Source organism: Balearica regulorum, chromosome 7 (genome assembly GCF_011004875.1).
Source record: "Balearica regulorum gibbericeps isolate bBalReg1 chromosome 7, bBalReg1.pri, whole genome shotgun sequence".
Lineage (NCBI taxonomy): Eukaryota > Metazoa > Chordata > Aves > Gruiformes > Gruidae > Balearica > Balearica regulorum.
Genome location: NC_046190.1, coordinates 16,545,359 through 16,565,657, shown reverse-complemented (window position 1 = coordinate 16,565,657; position 20,299 = coordinate 16,545,359). Strand labels below are relative to the sequence as shown.

The following is a 20,299-nucleotide window of genomic DNA, read 5'->3' as shown; positions in this document are numbered from 1 at the left end:
CATTAGCACCCTACAACTGGATCTCTGTTCACCTCAGTACAAAAGTCAAGTGTGTACATTTTGTACATGTACAAAATATCAAACTTAAGTCACACTTTGCCACTTTGCTGCGATTTCCAAGTGTAGACAAGCCCTTTGAATGTCCCTGTGTTCTTTCATGTTATTTTTCCTGGTGCCAGAAATTTCTGAAGCAATACGAACAACAAAGAGAAATAGAGATGTAACAGCATATAGCTGAGTGGCTTTTTGGGGAACAAAGAAAAGCCATTTCTCTAACCTTAAGGCTTTCTGCTTGCTAGAATCCAAAGACACATCATGGACGTGATAATAATAGCGTCAGCATTTCTCTAAAGAGTTCAAAAGAGCTTTTATAATGGAAATTTTGAAGCAACCTATATATAGAATTCATATGAGCTCTTGCTGTAATAAACTGAAAGAAGAAGTACTCAAGAAAAAGTATGCAATGCATACTTAGCATGCTAAAGAGCAGTGGGACAAAATGAAGATAGGGAAATATTACAGTCCTTTTTTCACCTACACTCCACATGTACCAAAAGCTACCCTCTTTAAAAAGAAACAGATTTGCTACTCCTAAACCACGTCATCCTATTACATGAGTTGCATATGAGAGGAACGCTGTATCTCATTGCCTTTGACTTGCACATCTGAGGCTATAGTGCCATCAGTCAGATCAAAAGTGAAACAGATTTATGTCATTCTAGTCCTAGCTTTACTAGAGTTAACTCGAGTACAGCTCAAGTTAACTCCTCAAAACTGTCAAGCTTGCCCTTTGCTTGAGTCTTACTGATAACAAAGTATTTGTATTAAAAAGAGAAGATGCTTTTTCACTGAAGTTTCTGGCCCATGGTGGATGGCACCTTAGGCGTGTGGACTGCTCTGATTTTAAATTAGATAATGTGATGGAAATAATCTCCGTGCAGATCACTAACTGCAGCAGTGTTAGCGCTTACCAAAGTATTACTATGTTTAACAGTTTCCCAGATGAATCTGAGCCTAAATGACTGTCAGTATACATACTCTAAACCCACCAGAAGGTGACATATTCTCTACTTAGGTCATCCACAGCAAAAGAAGATTAAGCTGAGTTACTTGGCTTTATGGCATTTACTAGAGGGACAGAAGTACAAAACTAGACAGTAGCTCTATCTTGTAGATGAAGAACAAATCTAGACAGCAGGTTATAGTCTCCATACTTACTCTAACTCTCTAACCACTTAAATAAAAAAAAGAAAAGAAAAAGAAAAGAGTACCCTAGAAAGTAGAAAGAGGTGAAAGAAATCAAGTATCAGTTGGTTCCAGCTAACTACTTCTGTTTCAGTATCATAAAAATTATACCAACATAGACTCTTTCCCAGTAACTGAGCAGGTCTACATCTAAGGCAGACCTTTCTGAAGGCAAGAAAAACTAGTTTATTCCTCTTTATAACTTGCCTTTGAAGTTTGGCTTTTGGCTTCTGAAAACAATATTCTAATGTACAGTACTGCCTACCTGACACTTCATATAGATCTTGTCATAACATTGATGATTTTATCAACACTGACTATTGCTGCACTGCCTGAGAAATAAAGTAAACAAACACAATTCCTTATCACCCCAAGTCATCCATTTTTTTATTACCCCATTTTTCTATGGCATCTGTTCCCAGCTGATAGCAGGACACTGCCTCTCTGCTCTTTCCTGCTGCCCTCTGACCAGCAGACAGTCACAGCAGAGGCACCTGAAGGAAGGACTGGTGCTCTGCAAACACTGTCAGCAGTTCCTAACTCCCACTCTAGCATTACGGGATGGGAGCATCTTCCCCACAGTTACTTCATGTGGACTTTTTGATGAACTCTACTCCCATAAAAGATTGCTCCGCATCACTCTTTATGTAAGAAGCACTTTGGTATCCTGCATAGGGGTGTGCAGTCAGGCACAAAGAGCACATTCTTCTCTATCATGAAATATGTATGCTAACCTCTTGGGTGCCAGCTAAAATGTGTGATGCATATCTCACAAGCGCATCAGTATAACTGTACCAATGCATCATTTTCTTCTCTTCTTGCACCTTTTAAGAGCACAGCACAGGAAAGCTTTTAATAGAGTTTTACTGCTTTAACTACATGCTGAAAAAGTAGGTTTGGGTATGCAATTTTTTTTTTATTGCTTGTTTACAATGAACATATGCATTAAGGAGCAAGCAGTGTTCCCACTTTCACCCAACAAAAGTTGTGCAACTGAAATGTAATTCTTTGATGTAGGATATTAAGGGTGTCAATATATATGGTTAATACATTATTACAGCTCTTTTGTTCCTCCCTCTGCGAACAATCATAGTCTTCTGTTCTTCAGAGTCAAGATCTTTTAAACTACCTTTTTTCCTACTTGTTCTTCAGAGGTGAACTAAAGCAAATGAAAGATCAGGACAGACTTGTGAACATGTGTTTCATCTTCACAAAAATGCTTTACAAAAAGTGAGTTTGAAATTCAGATTTCCTAAGAATGAAACAAACCCTTTCATGTAGTGCTTGTGTGCAGATATATTTATCCATTTAGCTTACCTGTAAAAAATTACAAACCAATTATGCACAGAAAGTTTTTCCAAGTGCTTGTGTGTATTTCTGTCTATATGACAAAGAACTCCCCAGAAGTTAACAAAAAAATGTCTCTTAATATCCTTGATATTCATTCCATTTGTTGCATTTCCATATGTTTTATGTTACGTAACTTTTTCAATGCATTTTCCAAAACTCTTTTCTTTTCTAAACTGTTCTACATTGCAGAAGTACCACAAACCACTCACAATGGAAAACTTTTCAACATCAGTTCAAGTGGAAAACTTTGCTTTACACAGAGTGATTATATGAGCTCAGAGAGGTAAGTTGAACATAACACGGTAACATATGTATATGCATATGTACTTGCTTGAATCTTAGGTGAGGCTGACCAAAGACTCATCAGATAAGATTATACCAAATATGGTTCTGAGATTGTAAGCCCTGTATGGCAAAGAAGATGTTCTCAGAAATAACAGTTGGAGAGCAATTACAGATTATAAAAGAACTGATAATGTGAATGACAGAAGTTACTCAGTGTACCATACAAAAAAAAAAAAGATTTGAAAAACCCCAGAAAAGTTTAATTGTTAACTGAAAAGATCTCCTGAGCCTTGGGAAACTGCAGACAGGTCTGTAGGACAAAGCAAGGTAATGCCTCTTTCTCTCAAGAAAGACTGTGACTGATGAACATATACTCTGTGTAGGAGTCTGTTGTATTTATACGCTCTTAGGCACCCTTTATAGTTTATGTATAGTTTACATACTCACTACTGGCTTAGTCATGACCTCCCATCTGAGAAGCAAATAACATAGAGCACCAACTCAGCAGAGTTTCAACACTGCACAGCCAAATGAGGTCTGACAAGACCTCTAGCCCAAGGAGGCTAAAGCAGGATTTGTGATAGACATCAAAACCCTGGCAGTGACTGCAGACAGGGAACAGTGGCCAGCTCCCTTTGCAGTCTTTTTCAAGAGGGCAAATGTCTTTGTGCATCAAGGAGAGGAGACTGACTTTATGCTTTTGTCTCTTTCCCTCTGTTCTGCCAAAATAATACCATTTGCGTATGCCATTTTGCTGACTTCAGTTTTCTAGGCAGGGAGGTGCATTGAGAGCCCTGCCTGCCATAACTCTCCCTGCCTTCTGGGCTCAGGCTGAGGACTCAGTGTTAGACTAGACCTGAGCAAGCTGAGCCTTTTCATTCCTGCTGCTACTGAAGACTTGGCAGGAGGGTTGCAGTAGTGAGCACAAGACCTAAGGGAAGAAAAGCTATCAACAGCCAGTTAGCCTCAAGTATTAAGTGACATTTTTGCTTCTTTCTCCAATTACAAATGTTAATTGAGATGAATTAGCTATCATGTGCTGTGATAATAGAAGCATTTATTGAGTGGGAACACAATAATATTGAGGGTCTGTCCCATGCCCAGTACTGCTCACAAACAAACATGATGACATACCAAGCATCTTTCAAAAGTAGAGCATTAGCACATTGGAGAATACGATTAGAGTTCAAGATTATCCCAACAACTATAAGCCTGAAAAAAAAAAAAAAGATGCAACTCAACAAAAGCAAGTACAAAGTCCTACACTCAGATGGGAATTACTAGCTCCCTAAACAGAGCACAGGGAATATGTGGCTACAGGGTAATAAACGAGGTGGAATACTAGAAGGAATCACAAGCTGAACAAGGGCGAAAATGCACAACAATTTTCTGCAAGAAAAGCAAATATCAACCTGGAATGGATAAAGACAACCAGAGTTCCTGAAATGCATTAAGTGAACCCTTCCCTCTATAGAGGATATCTGATGGGAACAGTTTTGGGTGCTGCACATCAGCAAAATATGAGAAATTTGACAGGAGAACAATAGCAAAGACAGGAAAACAATAGCAAAGACAGGAGATCTAGGAAACTGTTGATATGAATTAAAAAAGAGAAAGTGTTGGTCTGAGAAAAGATGTATCTGTCCTGAAGTAGTAAAAGAGCTGCTGAAAAATAGCAGGAAATTTGTATTCTATAGCCACATAATGGGTTTGAAATGCAGCAAGGGAGATCAAGATTAGACATGAGGAAAATATGCATGTAATAGTCACCAGAAAAAATCATCTAGGGAGAGCAAAGCAGACACTTTGGAAGTTTTTCTAACATATTCCTAGAAACATCTGTCAGGAAGTAGTCTGTAGATATAGATGACCTTGCCTTGCAACATGAGAATAGATTAAATGAATTCTTAAAGTGTGTTTCAGCCTTATTTCTATGATTATTTACACAAAAAGCTAGACTGTAACAGTCCTTCATTGCTTTTATGTTTTTCCAATAAGAAAGGCAAGCTTTTTATATCCTTATTTATTACTTTGAGAATGCAGGTGCTGTTGGCTAGACAGCTAAAATAAAAACCCAGCAGCCATGGATGCACATACACAGTTTTGGGATCCAAGAGTGTATCCGTGTATCCAGAATAAGGACTATAGTTAAAAGACATGTAGGAAGTGGTTCTAGCAATCAATTTACCCGTGTCCAAAATGAAATTGGTCTGTACCAAAACAAAATCAACACCAAACCCTAGCCAGCAGTCTAGCTAACATTTTTCAAAGTGACTTACCATTATGTGACTACAATAATTACATGATACATGCTGTTCTATAAACAAGATTAATCCACAATGTCCTTTTCTTAAATTTATTGAAGTTACTTATGCAGGAATTTTGCTGATCACATTTTCAGTTTGGCTCTGTCAGTGGCTGTACGTGAACTTGGGGGTTGCATTGTTGTACAATATTTCACTTGCACAGCAGCTGTACTGTCTGTTCAAGTTCACAGAGTATCAAATCCTGACTGCTTTTTTTTTGCTGTGTTAGGAAATACTGCACACAGCTCTTCTCTTGTATCACTAGCTTTAGCCTTGTGAATCACTTAATGTAACAGTTATTTGTAAAATACTCTCAGATACCCATTATTATTGTTAAGGAAATGCAAAGCATCATTTTTCGTTTCTAAATTGATTACACAGTTCCATAATCTGGTTGCTTTTTTCTTTTAATATAGGTACAGTAGGCACTGCTCTCCTAAAAAAATCTGTAGAAAACAGCACCTAATTCATAATGACTCCATAGAAAATTAAGAGGATTATGAGATTTCATTTTAAAAGTTCTGCATAGCACTTGATAACATGGCTTTCTTGAACAGAAGTGAAACAAGCAGGTGTGGGAAATTTTAATTGAATTGTTTCACATGTTAAAATGTATAATTAGAAGAAAAAGTGGCTTTTGATATTATACATATGATTACTGCCAACATAACAGGAGGAAGACAGCATCATTTACTGAAAAGAGCACAGTTCATCTGATCATGCCTTTTCAGTTATAATTGGAAATTGGTTTTATTCTATTTGGTAAAAAAATAGAATTTTTTTAGCTTTCAAGTCTGGACTCTACAATAGAAGATGGTAAGGTTTCCTCTTTCCTGTATGGTGAACAGGTCCTAATAACCTTCTGGGCAGAACAGCAGTAAAGGATTATTCTCCTTTGATTGAACCTGATGTTGCTTGCCCAGAAGCTGTAAAGAGGAGTAAGGCAAGCAGATGTCACTTATGTAAGTAGCAAGATACTTCCTGATCCTGAAGCCTCGTAGTATGTATTTCATTTTCTACTTTTATGTCCATTTAGAGAACTCTGATTTTTAGCCTGAATTAATACCTGAAATTAGATCATAAGATTTCTCTGTGTTGCATTATTAAAACAGGAATACCCAACAATGGAATAGGGAAACTATATTTCTGTGATTCAGAATTACTAACATATCCTCTGGTGAAGCTACAGCTTTGAAGGATGTGTGTCTTCATTTAAAGATCACCCTTTTGGTTGGCATGCTGACTTGAGCAGAAAAGAAACTGAGTATACAGTGAAGAACAGCAATGAAGGACTTAAGAGTAACTCAAAGACCATAAAGCAGGTTTAGCAGGTCCTGAACTCTCTGAAAGCCCTTTCAAAATCTCTGGAAAATAAATAGGAGCAGACTCTTTCTTAAGGTTAATTCCTGCAGTTAGAGAAAACTTTCTACAGCAGTTTCCTTTGATCAGCAGAAGAGCAGGTCTGTGGAAATGCTTCTGACCCTTCCCCAGACTGAGGAACCTCAGGTCAGGCAATCTGCGCTCTGCTGCCCACCAGGCTGGACAGAAGCTGCTGTAGGTAAAGAGCAACTCCTGCCAGCACTCACCATAAGACCCAACTTCTTGCAGTTCTAAAAGCGCCTAGCATATTGATGGACATTTCCATGGCTGAAAAAGAGGCTTTTCACTTGCTCAATAAAGCCAGAGCAGCTTTCCAGGAAGGCCGGGAACTGTCCTGAGCTGGGCACCCTGGCCTCTCTCCAATTTAAATGCCCAATTTACAGGCTCTTCTTTCTGCACAAGAACTCTCCCTGACTTAACATGGAAGCAGTACATCTCCTGTTTATCATTGTTTAGATGGTGCATAGCCTCTGAGAAAATGCTCAAAAACTCTCATCCTTTACCTTACCTGAGCCTCTGCTGGTAACATCTGGAAAAGTATGTACAGTTTCAAGAATGCAATCTAGCAGAACATTCATCCTAACAGGAAGCAACGCACTCAGTTCCTTAATGCTGCTCTGTTTCCAGGGCCATATTCCAAACTGTACCTAGAAAGTGTTAGAAGGGTGGTTTTACCTGTCTCATATACCGCTTCGGATACAGAGGTAAAGTGGTCTTCTACTGTATACTGTGCCAGTCGGAGTGTGTCCAAACCTCGAACTGAATCATTTCCTCTAGTCCAGTAAAACATGACATCATTGATGTTATAACCCCCTGTAGTGATACACAAGCCAAAAGTGTTTATTTTACACAATAATTAATTAGTGTTGAGCACACTTATGGTTCAGCTGTTTCTTATTTGTCTGCATGAAAGTACAATTCGACATAAACAATGATGGGTTTTGGCAGAACATAATGCCTGTTCACAACAAAACTCACAATAACATGCAAAGTCTTATAATTTAAAAGCTGACTTTTTGGAGGTGGTCTTTTTTGTATCTTATTTTAGTATAGATGACAAACTAATAAAAGAGATTAGTACCACATGGCATTCTAAAGGCAAAAGCTATTAAGCTTTAAAGAAACAGAGCTTTTATGAATTATAGCACTGCCAGTGTTTGGACTAACCATTAAGCATGCCCTTTGTTGCATCCCAGGATGCTGTTTCTGGATGCAGTGCATTTGGTCCTCATTCCCATAGAAATGACAGGGTGAGGAGAGCAGCAGGGCTGCTGCACACTGGCACTGTGCTCGGGTTGTCACTTGGGACAACATTTTGGCTTAGGTGCTTGAACGCTTCCCAAGGACACCAGCTTAGATGCTGATGTTTCAGCAGGCTCTACTGCGTGGCACACTTCAGGAGCCCCAGAAAACTTCCTCTTAACCTTCAAGTAGTAATTAGGAGCTGAGATGGGACATGAATCATCTATCAAAAGGCAACTGTATTTTGCACACACTTGTCAATATGCAGCTCAATCATAGCTAAAATACCTCTGTAGTTTTTCCCCATTATATTAAAAGGCAAGCAATTTTCAGGCTAGTGTATATGATTAATTCAAGATTATGTTAATGTAATTTACATGTTAACAGGGAGCATTTGAACATCTTTTCCTTTAGCTTACTTTGATCAATCATTCCTGTATTTGACAGACTTATATTGTGCAAATTAATAGCTAAGCTTAGGGGACAGAAACATGAGCAGATCATTATTTTTAGAATCCAGTCAATTGTAAGTAAATTACAGTGTGAGACAATAATGCAATACGTTCCACAAGGGTACATGCTGCAAAAAGAACAAAGCTCTAGAATCACAGAAAAAGACATGCATTAAAATAAAAAAGAGCATTTTAATATTTTTAAGTTAATGGCTTTGGTTCTTGCAATGACAAAAAAGAACTGATTTCCTACAGCCATTTAATGTAGGAAAAACAGGAGTTCAGAAATTTCATTTCAAGGAAACACTGTGCTGGTTACCAAATAAAATGGCAATTTTACCTGGAAGTTCTTTCCCTGACCATTCTTTAAATGTAAATCTTGTTTTTGCTATCATTGCCAGTTTATTGAAAAGGTATCATCACCAGGAATCTCTGTACACACTGTCATGTTTATAGCAACTAAAGCCAAAACACTGCTGTATCAAAAGATTAAGCCAAAAGCATGCACATCCAAGCTAAGTCCCTGATTCTCTAAAACTACGGGCTGGGAAATTTCCCAGCCTTCAGAGATGAAAAATAAAGTAACGTTTTTCTATAAACAAATGATTGCACTGTCCTCAGTCAAAACAAAGAGGCTTGTAGAAGCAGTTTTTATGCATGACTCCAGGCATGGATTCATTTTATTTTCCTTCAGTATAAATGAACTGCAGATTATTTAAATAAAGTCCAAAGAACTAGAGAGTACCACAGTAACTTCCTATTTATTTTTACAAGATATTCAGTCTTCTGGATTAGTGTGAGATGGGAAAAATTCTCACCACCCAGATGGGCAATAACAAGCATACCTATCTCCAAATGGAGGTTGTTTTGCTTTAATAGAACCATTTTTGTTCCAAAGTACTTTCATTAGCTGAACAACGAGTAGGTTTTGGTGATCTTTCCTATGAAAGTTCTTTGAAAATACTAATTGCAAATTTCTATTTGTGAAGAAGTTTCATGGGAAGACTCTTCCTAATAGACAGTAAAGTTAAATAGCACAGTGGTCCCTCTGTGCAAAGTTACTCTTTATTCAGGGGATTAATATTTTAACTAATTATAACATGTTAAAAGTTAGAGACAAAATCCTTAATCCATGGCTTTTACAAGTAATCTCTATTCTCTTTACATGACACTGAGTTTTCATTCTAATTCCTCAAGACCAAAATGTCTCATTCCTGTACTCTGTTGATACAGAAAGAGCAGCTAATGTCAACAGGGTTAACGACAGGAATAGTAAATTTGGGATTAAACATTCATAATGCCTAATACAAATGAGTTTCTTTACCTTTCTGTTGCTAATTTTAATTTTCCCTGATTGTGAAGCACAAGTTAAGTGTCTTCACATGGCTCTTCACTGAATAAATGCTAAAGGACAAGTTCAAAAAGGAAATGAAATTTCAGAGATGGGCCCAAATCATGAATATGTATTTGGACTGGAGGCCTCTGGGTGAGGGGGCAGGGGGAGAAGAAAAAAGCCCTCAGCCCCATGTGAGCAAATGGTGGTGTTCCCTAACGCATGGCAGAGAACACAAACCCCCCTCGGCAGCACCAAGACAGGAGCCTCCCAAGTCCCCAAATGTCACATCTGTCACATCAACAGAGACTCAGAGCAGCAACTCCGTCTCCTAACGTATGCCTGCGCCACCTTCTAAAGTGTTGCAATAACAGGGGAAAGGAACAATATACATTTTGGCTGAAATGTCTTTTGCTGCATAGAAAGTATAAGTCAATAAGCATTATTAACTACTAATAGCAGAATAGGATGTTGTAAAGGCCACTAGGGATGCTTTAGTGTGCAAAGCCATTACTTGATAGTATTGATTGATTACACTAGTAATCACTTAAAAGGCCTAACACATTGTTTCAGATCACATATTTGCTATATGTCTATATTTTACATTTTATTTATACACATTGGTATTTGTGTGGATGTATACGCATGCTTGCATTCACAATTCTTAATTCGTGGTAACATTATTTGCAAGCAGTATTCTAGGATGATGTCATTATTCATAGATGACTTGTCATAGCTTCTCTCATGAGAGGGCAAACACCGTTTCCAGCATACCCAAACAAAAGTATTCCAGTGCACTGAAGAAACAGGGCCACAGCTAAAAGCACACTCTTTCTTTTCGCGTTTATTGCTTCTAGCTGTTTTCTTTAAAACTAACCACCAATGCCATGGGAGCATTTGTGATGACATTACTATGTTTTCCCCTTGGACAGGAGACACTTGTGTGTTGTTGAAAAAAGCAGATGGAATCATTCTGAAAAACGTTTGGGTTAAATTATATAGGGAATTTTCCTTTTTTTAATCCTGTCAAATAAATTTAAGTACTTGTGGGACATATATTTCATTCCGGAACTGGAGAAAATATTAAATGACTCATTAGGCAATGCTGTTGATGTAAAACCATATGAGTTTACTTACCAATATGCTCTTCCAAAAGGAAAATAAATCAGAGAAATCCAAATTCTAATTCAACTCATTATTTGTTAAAGTGATCTTATAAAACTGCTGATTCTAGAGGGACTCCTGTGTAAGAAAGGTTTTTGGGGTTGATTCCCTTTGTGGTTCTGTCTCAAATGAAACTTTGAAGTGTTCTTCTAATTGGTCATTACCAACAGGAGATAAAGAACACACATGTGTCTGAAACAGTAAAGACTAAAGCTTGACAAATACTGAAAAACCTTCCAGAAGATTTTGAATATGTTTTGACATATATTTGAATGTATATTTTCATCTCATAGGATTGGATATCCTTTTATATTATATCATGCAAAAATATTTTCATAAAATCTTATCATATGAATAATAGCAAAAAGTTAACTATAACACACATGTATGGGTATTTGCAAAGCAACCATGTCTACAAAGCATTAGCATATTTTAATGAAAATTATGAGGACATTGATGGATCAAATGAGAATCTATAAAGGTATATTTAGTCTTGGTCCATCAATTGATAGCATTTTTTTCCACAGGGCACTGGCACAGAGACAATTACATAAGTCATAGAAAGATCTGTATGTATCCTTCACAGAACTGCCTATGCAATTACCTTTTTTCCAGTGTGAAGACAGTAAATTAATTATGAGCTCTATGCCTTACAAATAAGCCTTATTCTAATTTCTTTCTTTCCTAAAGGAATGGTGCATCAGGGGGAAAGAAGTACATACTATCTGAAAGAGAAAAATAAATAAAAAATATTTTTCTTGGCTGTGCTAGAAAATGTCTGCTCACAGAACTCCCCCTGAAGACCAACAGAATAACTGCAGGATGTGCTGCAAAACCAGACCTATGATAATCTCCTGAGATTTTGTTTAATCATTAATAGTGATATAGCTATTTAGAATAGTTATTTTGAGTGATGCCTTATGCATTTACCTTTTATACAGATACTATTGTAATTCATCAGGGACTGGTCACATACTGTCCCTTGCCTTCTTTGAAAATTCCAGCCTCTTTGATAATAATATCTAGCAGCCCTTGAAAAAGATCACAGATATTTTTCTAATTGTATAAAAATAATGACTATTAAGCATCTTACAGCTTTCCAGTTGCAAAGTACACGTCTGCTTATCCATTGGATATTTGGTCAGATCCATGCTGCATGCAACAGTTGTGGTGATCCTTAAAAAAAGAATATTGCTGATTATTAATGGGATAAAGTTGTTCATCAGTAAAAATCCATGTATCCTTCTGTCATGGTTTTACCCCAGCTGGCAGCTGAGCACCACACAGCTGCTCGTTCACTCCCTCCCCATCGGGATGGGGGAGAGAATTGGAAGAGTTAAAGTGAGAAAACTCATGGGTTGAGATAAAGACAGTTTAATAGGTAAAGCAAAAGCCGCACACACAAGCAAAGCAAGGAATTCATTCCCCACTTCCCATGGGCAGGCAGGTGTTCAGCCATCTCCAGGAAAGCAGAGCTCTATCACGCGTAATGGTTACTTGGGAAGACAAACGCCATTGCTCCGAACACCGCTGCCCCCCCCCCGCCCCTTCCCCCAAGCTCCTTATAAACTGAGCATGACATCATATAGTATGGAATATCCCTTTGGTCAGTTTGGGTCACCTGTCCTGTCTGTGTCTCCTCCCAACTTCTTGTCCACCCCCAGCCATCCCGCTGGCAGGGCAGTGCAAGAAGCAGAAAAGGCCTTGGCCCCGTGTAAACACTGCTCAACAATAAGTCCATAGAACAAAAACATCTCTATATTATCAATGCTGTCTCCAGCACAAATCCAAAACGTATCCCCACACTAGCTACTATGAAGAAAAATCAATCCTCTCAGCTGAAACCAGGACACCTTCTTGAAGTAATAGTTGCAGGCAAATATCCATTGTGAGGAAAAAAATCTAGTATTTACTAGTATTTAACAGTGAAGAGTAATGGCATCCAAAATAAAGAAACCACTCCAGAATAGCTGAGTTTAGTGGCAGTCTAAAAAGGCCACCCCTTGCTCCCTTCTCACTTACAGTGTGCGTTTACTTTCAGTGATATTTTGCAATATATTTTACAATTTTGTTATATTTAATCAAAATTTATTATAAAAGATAATCTGCAATAAATAATGCAAATCAGTCATCACAGCTTGCTTTCCTCTGTGATGACTTCATTGCAAAACAACTGAAATGACAAAACAGAATTCCTGTATTTGGTCTACATGAAAGCAAAAGGGTCTATCTAGGGAAGAAAGGGAGACCTATATTAAATTTAAGCATTTAAGCATATTGGTCAATATTAAATATTCATAAAGCTACAAGACCACAAGTATTCTACTTCTACAAATAGATCAGTTTAAGCATAAAATTGTGGTAACCTGAAAAGTTTAAAACGTAAGTAAGAGCCAAACATAAAGGCTGGTGTGTGGTATATACATACCGTAGAGCATACAAGACTGTTCCATTAGGGTATATTCTTATAAGACGGTTCTCAACAGTGATATCGTGAAGAAAAGACTTTTTTGAATCAACTATGAAGGTATCTGGTACCCAAAGCATTTCCACAAGCCGACCATCTAAACTTAAACTCTTATTACCATCGAAACAAAGTCTCTCATCAGTCCATCGCTGCCTTAGAAATATGGTAGCCGTGTAGTCCTGAAAGGGAAAAACACAAAGTTATCACACAGAGCAAGCCTGTATTACATTCTGTTTTACAAAAGTATATGGAAACAGCTGTTAGGCACAAACAGCCTCTGACCCCCCATTTCCCATTCTTAAATGCTGGCACTCCGATAGCCGTTTTACTGGCTCTTGTACTGTCAAATTTTCCAGCACTTGATGTGAGGTTGACATCATTAAGTATTATTATCTTGAGCAGATTTTGTTCTTATGGTCACCGGAATTTCACAGTAAAAGCTGATGGCCTAAGTCTGGGGCTATAAATCAGCTGAAGTCAGAGTTTTGCAAGCAGATAATCTGGCTCTGTAAATCTTTAAATTTTAGAATGATTTATGTAAGTGGCTGCAAACATCATTTTGTTCCCATAAACTACTAAATGCATTTAAAGAAACTCTGGGAAAAAGTTGTAAAAATGCAGATAGACAAAAGGACAAAAGAAGTTAGTGAAATAGGAAGGGAATCATCTTTTAGCACAATTTATCCTTTCAGTATCACAAGGAAAACAGTGCTACAAAATTTATCAAGACCTTGAATACAGCTCCCAGGCTCAATTCACCTTCAATTCAGATATGCCTTACAGTCTTACATTAAAATCACAGGATTTTTTAGCACCTTTTTAATCAACTTTCAATTTTATGGTGTGTTTTTATCAGCATAAGTTCATCTTAAGTTCTGACCTTACTTCCCCCTTTCTAAATACTAACTAAGTATAGAGGGATTCTAATATTCAACTTCTGTGGAAGCCTAAGTTATGAAACAGTGAGATATTGTTTTATATATATACACACACTTTCTATATATGTACACACTTTTATATATATACACACAAAAATATTTTCTAGTATCAAGTATCTGATTAATGAATTTTGCCTTTTATTTCTATGTACCAATATAGGATTGTTAATTAGAAAAGTATACTCCATTTCATAGTTTGTTCAAAAATAAATGATACAAATGTAATGAAACACAGCTGGAATAAATTAATGTCTGACAGTAAAAGAAAAACACTATGAACTCAGCTGCATCTAATCACAAGGAAAGGGAGTGGTTTTAGAGTCACAGGAATATATCTTTAATTTTCTGAAATGCATCAAGTTTAGACATTTCATCTGGAAAATAAATACTGCTTTACATGCCTTTCATTAAGATTAATACTCAGTAGCAAACTTCTGTTTGTATCTGTGAGAGGTGTTATTTTCATCTGCATTTCTATACTTACTGTCCTGCTATAACCACTATCTGGAGTGAAAAATAAAATTATCTCCTAACACACATTGACTGCACAGAGAGAAAAGCCTCAAAGTCGCATTGCCAGCAGCTGTAAACACCAGACATTAGCTTATCAACAAGCAAACCAAAAAAGATTACAAAAGCTACAATACCATATTTATTTCTGATATTGTATCAATGCTTGCAATATCCAGACTCATTCCAATTGACACAGGACCATCTGAAAAGAGAAAAACAGAATCTTGCACATAGTTCTTTCAGGAGTGTTCAGGAGAACTGGCTACAAAATCTTCCACAATAGGATCCATTTTTTCTAAATGTTTAGTAGCTTTTTTAAAAAGAAGTATTCCTCAAACTTAGATTATGAAATAATTTTAACAATTTCATCACCAAAATAGATTACTTCTAAACTAATAGTATCTTGGTTTTAATAAACACACCTTTTTTTCCTAAATATTTCCTGGTTTATATGTTGGGGGGTTTTGGTTTGTCTTGGGTTTTTTCCAGAAAAAAGTGCTGGGGAAAACATTGCACAACAAGATGCAGAAGGTACAATCCCCATGGTACATAACATCCTTCTGCTCTGAGGGGCAGAGCAGTGGAAAGAATTCTTCCAGTTGCAACATCTGGTCCATCAGATGTTAGAGAACGAAGGAGTTGCACCTGGCAATGTCACATGGTTAATAACCAGATGGGGTAGCTGAGTGACTTCATTTACTGCCTGTTTAGGAATATATTGTCTATATTGTGTCACTGCATTTTAATGTCTTGCTTTTGACCATTAGCAGTTAACCTGTGATTTAAATACTTGCATTATAAGGAAAACTACTAATTTTATTCTCCTTGTAATATTAATATCAGCTGAAAGTTTATTCAATGTGATTAAATAATTTACCTAAGTAGTTGTCATTGTAATGTTAGTATGCTCCGACTCTTGTTTCCTTGTGAATGGGCATTTTACCATGTCAGAAGGAAGATCACCAGCTGTGCATTTTAAAATGCAGAAATTGTACAGAGCTTTCATGGAAACATGACATTATTCCTGGTTGAATATGTGCAGAATAATTAACAAAGTACACATACAAGGAAATTCATATTAAATACACACATCTTTCCAAGTAACTGAGAAACACAGGCATACTTTAGACAAGATCTGTGTAGCTGATGGTGCCAGCATACCACAGGCATACTGCTGAAACCCCCTCTTGGCTATTGCAATGCATCAGGTACATAGCTCTTATATGTCCCCAAATGGCATCTAGAAGATGGGGTCCAACTCTACCCCAAAGAATAACACATTTTTTTCTTTAGTGTTACTCAAAGTGGTATAAGTGTATTAGTATTGTTATTTATTCCAAACTAACTTCAATTTGTAATGCATGTGTTAAAGTTGTTTAACATCTGGCACTCCTGAAAGAATCTATAAATTCTTTGTTCTGACACAGCTCAAAGTTCAAATATAAAGCTCTAGCTTAAAGCAAGACTGTAGGCTTACAGCATCCCCTGATGGTAATTTAAATGTTGATTATATACTATAAATTGTACATAGGGATTAGAAGAAGTTGTTCATCTATTGGAAGACAACTTTGAAACAAAATTGTTTGACTGAAGAGTTCTCAGACCACTGACAGCTTGTTCTTCGGTTTCCATTCTTTTCAGGTTTTGATACTCCAAGAATACATTTATGTTTTGTCCCTCCAGTGTTAAAAATTTGACCCTTTAGGAAACTCATCCCAGCTTTCTAGGGTGCAACAGCAACAGAGTTGATACTTATGCTTACCATTGTACTATATCATTCTTACAGGTACAATATCATTAGCCCCAAAAGATGTGTCAGACCCTCAAAAATCATTAAATTTAAGAACATGATTCATAATCCCTTCTCTGATTTTTTTTAAAGTCTTCCTATAGGTTCCCATGTATTACTAACAGACTTATTGCCAACAGTCACACAAGAATTTGGGGGGAACCTCATCATGCAAGGCATATGCTTAACAATGGCCCATCCTAAGGAGATGACAATGCAGTGTTCAGCAGGCTGTGTGGGAATAATCAGACTCGTATTGTATTTTATTGGTAGGAAGAATACTTGATCCTTGCCTAGTCAAGGTAATCTAGATTAGGGGAAATGTTCATTAGCAGTATTTCAGTATCATTAGTGCTATTGTTACACATCTGAGGAAAAACTGACTTTCCAGAGAAGTTACTGAAATTAAATTTGGTTTCTTTTTTCTGGAATCACAGAAAAAAGACTTTGCACATCTCTTCCTTCCTTCCTGTTGTGGTATTTTTCAAAACATTATTGTAAACAGAGTTGTAGTCTTGGGTGATTCCCAATCACCGAAAGACATCCTGCTTAGGTTAAGAGGTACTCCAAGCTCAAACTGACCGTCCTAGCACAGACCTGCCTTGCAGTTCAAGTGCTAAGGAGCACTGGTGTCCTCAGGACAGAACCATCCTGGCTTTGCTAGCCCTGACGGTCTTCACAACCCAAGTGCTTGTGCTCTGCAGCCAGCCTGTCGAGCCACGCACTCATGAAAACAGCAGAAAATTACACACCCTCAGATACAGCACATGCCAGGGAGGAATTATGCAGGAAAATATTATGGAAGGGGTCTTTGTTAACACAATACAAGCTGGTGAGAATAGCTTTGCTTTAACAGTTAGTTAAATCAGAACAATATTAATAATTAAATGTTAATTTCTTTTTTTGCGTGTGAGGCTAAATACAATTTGTGGTGCCTTACTAAGCAAAGTATTAACAACAGAATGAGTCTTCCCGTAATTATCCACCAGGGTTTTCCCTGAACTTCCTCTGCAAGGTCTCCTGCCAACAGTGTCAAAAACAGGGCAGTAGACCAGATGAGGCAGTCAGTTCCTACACTTCCATATGTTTTGCTGGAATTGTATGTATAATGACAACTTCAGAAGACATCTACTGATCTTCAGAAGAAAGCTAAAGTCAGCCTGTCCTGCAGTAGCAAAGGGAATCTTCAAAACATGGCAAAGAAATGCCAAGGGTGTGCCTTGTTACAGCAATGGGTGCACAAACTAACATACGTTTTAACTTACTGAAATTCATGTACGAAGACTGTTACTTTATGCACTTTACAGATATTCACAGTAATCCCAGGTGGGAGAGCAGCCAGAAGAGTAACAGATAGCAACCTAAAAAATGAAGTTTGGATCACTGCAAGGACCAGCCTGTTAAACTTTGTACCAACAAAGTAAACCACCTCTGTGCCACGCATGTATTTGTAACTTTGAAGACCTACTACTACAATCAATCAGCGCTATCACGAACTGCCAGCGCTGAGCTGTTAGTACAAGCTCTTTCATTTAGTTTTCTTAAACAATTCTGACATTCAGAACTATCTCAAAAGGGATGACCTTGAAAGAACACCACATCCTTGCAGCAATACTAGATAAAATACTATGCAACTCTAAGAGAATTAGAAGGAAAAGTATCACTAGAATAATTTATTATAGTTTCATGAAAAACTGTTTTGGTCTGCCTGATTGCCAGCTTTACTTTGTTTTAGAGTACTATGGGACTTTTAGACAAAGTGATACATTACACCTGGATTTTTTCTGTGCATTTAACTTCCCACCACAAGACAGCTTTCTTGAAAAATATATGTTACATGAAGAGACTGGACAGATTAAGATAGGCCTTCTGACAGATCTCAGCTGTAATTGTTGATACAAAGACATCAGAAGACAGACTCATTTCTAGCAAGAATCAGCTTCAATCCTATTTGTTCACATCAATAATCTTTTGACAGTGATGTAGCTTTGCTAGTACAGTTTGTGGACAAGACAAGAACTGGAAGGAACAGCTTGTTAAATCATTTGTCAAAAAAACATTTTAATACAGCCAAATGCAAGCAATTAATGTGGGAACAAATAATGTAGGCAGTATGTAAAGGATAGGAAACTACCTTGGCAAGTTATGCCTTTGAGAAGGATTTAGAAGTTGTCACAGATAATCATTTCAACATGATCTTTCCATATTATGCTTTGGCAGAAGCACTATTGCAATGAGGAGCAATACACAGAATTAAGTTACCTTGCAATCTAGACTGTATTGGCAGGACTGTTATGAGATTACTGTGACAAGATTTTTTTTCCATACTTGAAAAAACATTCAGGTAGAGTTCAATTGAGAGAAATATTCCAGAAGACAAAACCCCCGGAAGTTCAATATCAAAGCTTGTAACATGAAAATTAAGGAACAGCATTTACTCAGCTCCTCAAAGAGAAGAGAGAGGTGACCTGCCCAACATCAATAAATGCACAGAAAAGGTATCCCGTAGTAAGTTGTACACATTCTCTGACAAAGCAAAGATCCCAGTTTATGGAAGCCAGAGGCAACACGAAACTTCAAATAAATTGATTTTTTCTAACTGAACTTAACCACTGCTCATCATCCACAGTCTCTAGAACTCAGCATTTATGGGCAGGAGGGAAAAAACCTGTCCTGTGTTTGGTGGCAATGATAGTCTCATAGCATCTCATTTCCATGGGAAAGGAAGGAAAATCTACATTACCATCCATATGTTGAAATTCAGTTTTGCACCAAATCATTGATTAAATCACAGTTTTAAGGATTCAGTATATCAATATCAAAAGATTTTTTCCAATATACAACTGGCTATACATCTTCTGGGCTTTTTGCCTTTCTGAGGGACTAGACATCATCTAACTGGTACATAAAATAATCATCATTTAAAGATTATTTGCTATTTCTTTCTCAGGTACCCTGTGAGCTTGTCTCACTAAATCAAAGTGCCTTAGACATGGCTAATATTCTGATATCTCCTGGTGTCTTTTGGGGATAAACTGTAAACTTCAAGAACTAAAATGCCTTCATCTAATTAAACTAATAGAACTTAATATAAACAACATTTGAGAAAAAATATGATGACTGGTCTTACACAGAAGGTTGGACTAAAAAATTTAATTCACTTTCTTGAATCTAAACCTTAAGGCCATGAAATATATTACTCATTACAAAGCTAAGGAAAATAATCTTTTAAATATGGTTTAGAATAACTGATTTAAGCACAACACTTCTATGCCACTTGAAAGCAGCTTCCATATTCAAATATACTTAGCTGTGACCTTTTCCTAGTCTCTCTCTTTTTAATTAGAACTCTTAAATTATCACATTCAATCACAGAACAATCTATTTGTATAAAATTATTTACAAGATTTTATGCATCCCTTAACAACTCCATGAACCTGATCCAAGGCTCACTGAAGTCAGCAGGAATTGCTCATTAATTCAGAGAGGTTTGGCACAGCACCTAAAGTTATAAAATTGGTCTACACAGTTTCAGCAGAAAACCTGATGTTGAAATCAGCTGTATAGCTGAGAAAGTATCAGGGTTATGCAGCACATTTAAGGGAAATAACTGTGCATTTTTAAATCCCTTATGTTGGCTTTTCTATAGAAGACTTTCACATCTATCTAAAAATCTAGGATGGATGTTATTACATTAAGGGGTATTATCTACTAGCACTAGTATAGGAGTATTTCATATTCCAGTCCAAAGAATGGCTAAAATCATTCTAGATTAGGTAATTTTTTAATTTGCTCATGAAACTTCCTGGTTCTGTTTAGTTTACTAAGAGTTGCT

General features: G+C 37.0%; 1 protein-coding gene across 1 annotated transcript in view; it reads right to left on the bottom strand.

Moving 5' to 3' along the window:
* Positions 1-20,299, bottom strand: part of LOC104637928 (gamma-aminobutyric acid receptor subunit pi) — a 49,561-nt gene that overhangs the window by 10,033 nt on the left and 19,229 nt on the right. Inside the window, 4 exon segments of the mRNA XM_075758191.1 lie at positions 7,242-7,379; positions 11,851-11,933; positions 13,186-13,403; positions 14,810-14,877. Of these exon segments, the coding sequence (XP_075614306.1) occupies positions 7,242-7,379; positions 11,851-11,933; positions 13,186-13,403; positions 14,810-14,877 (507 nt within the window).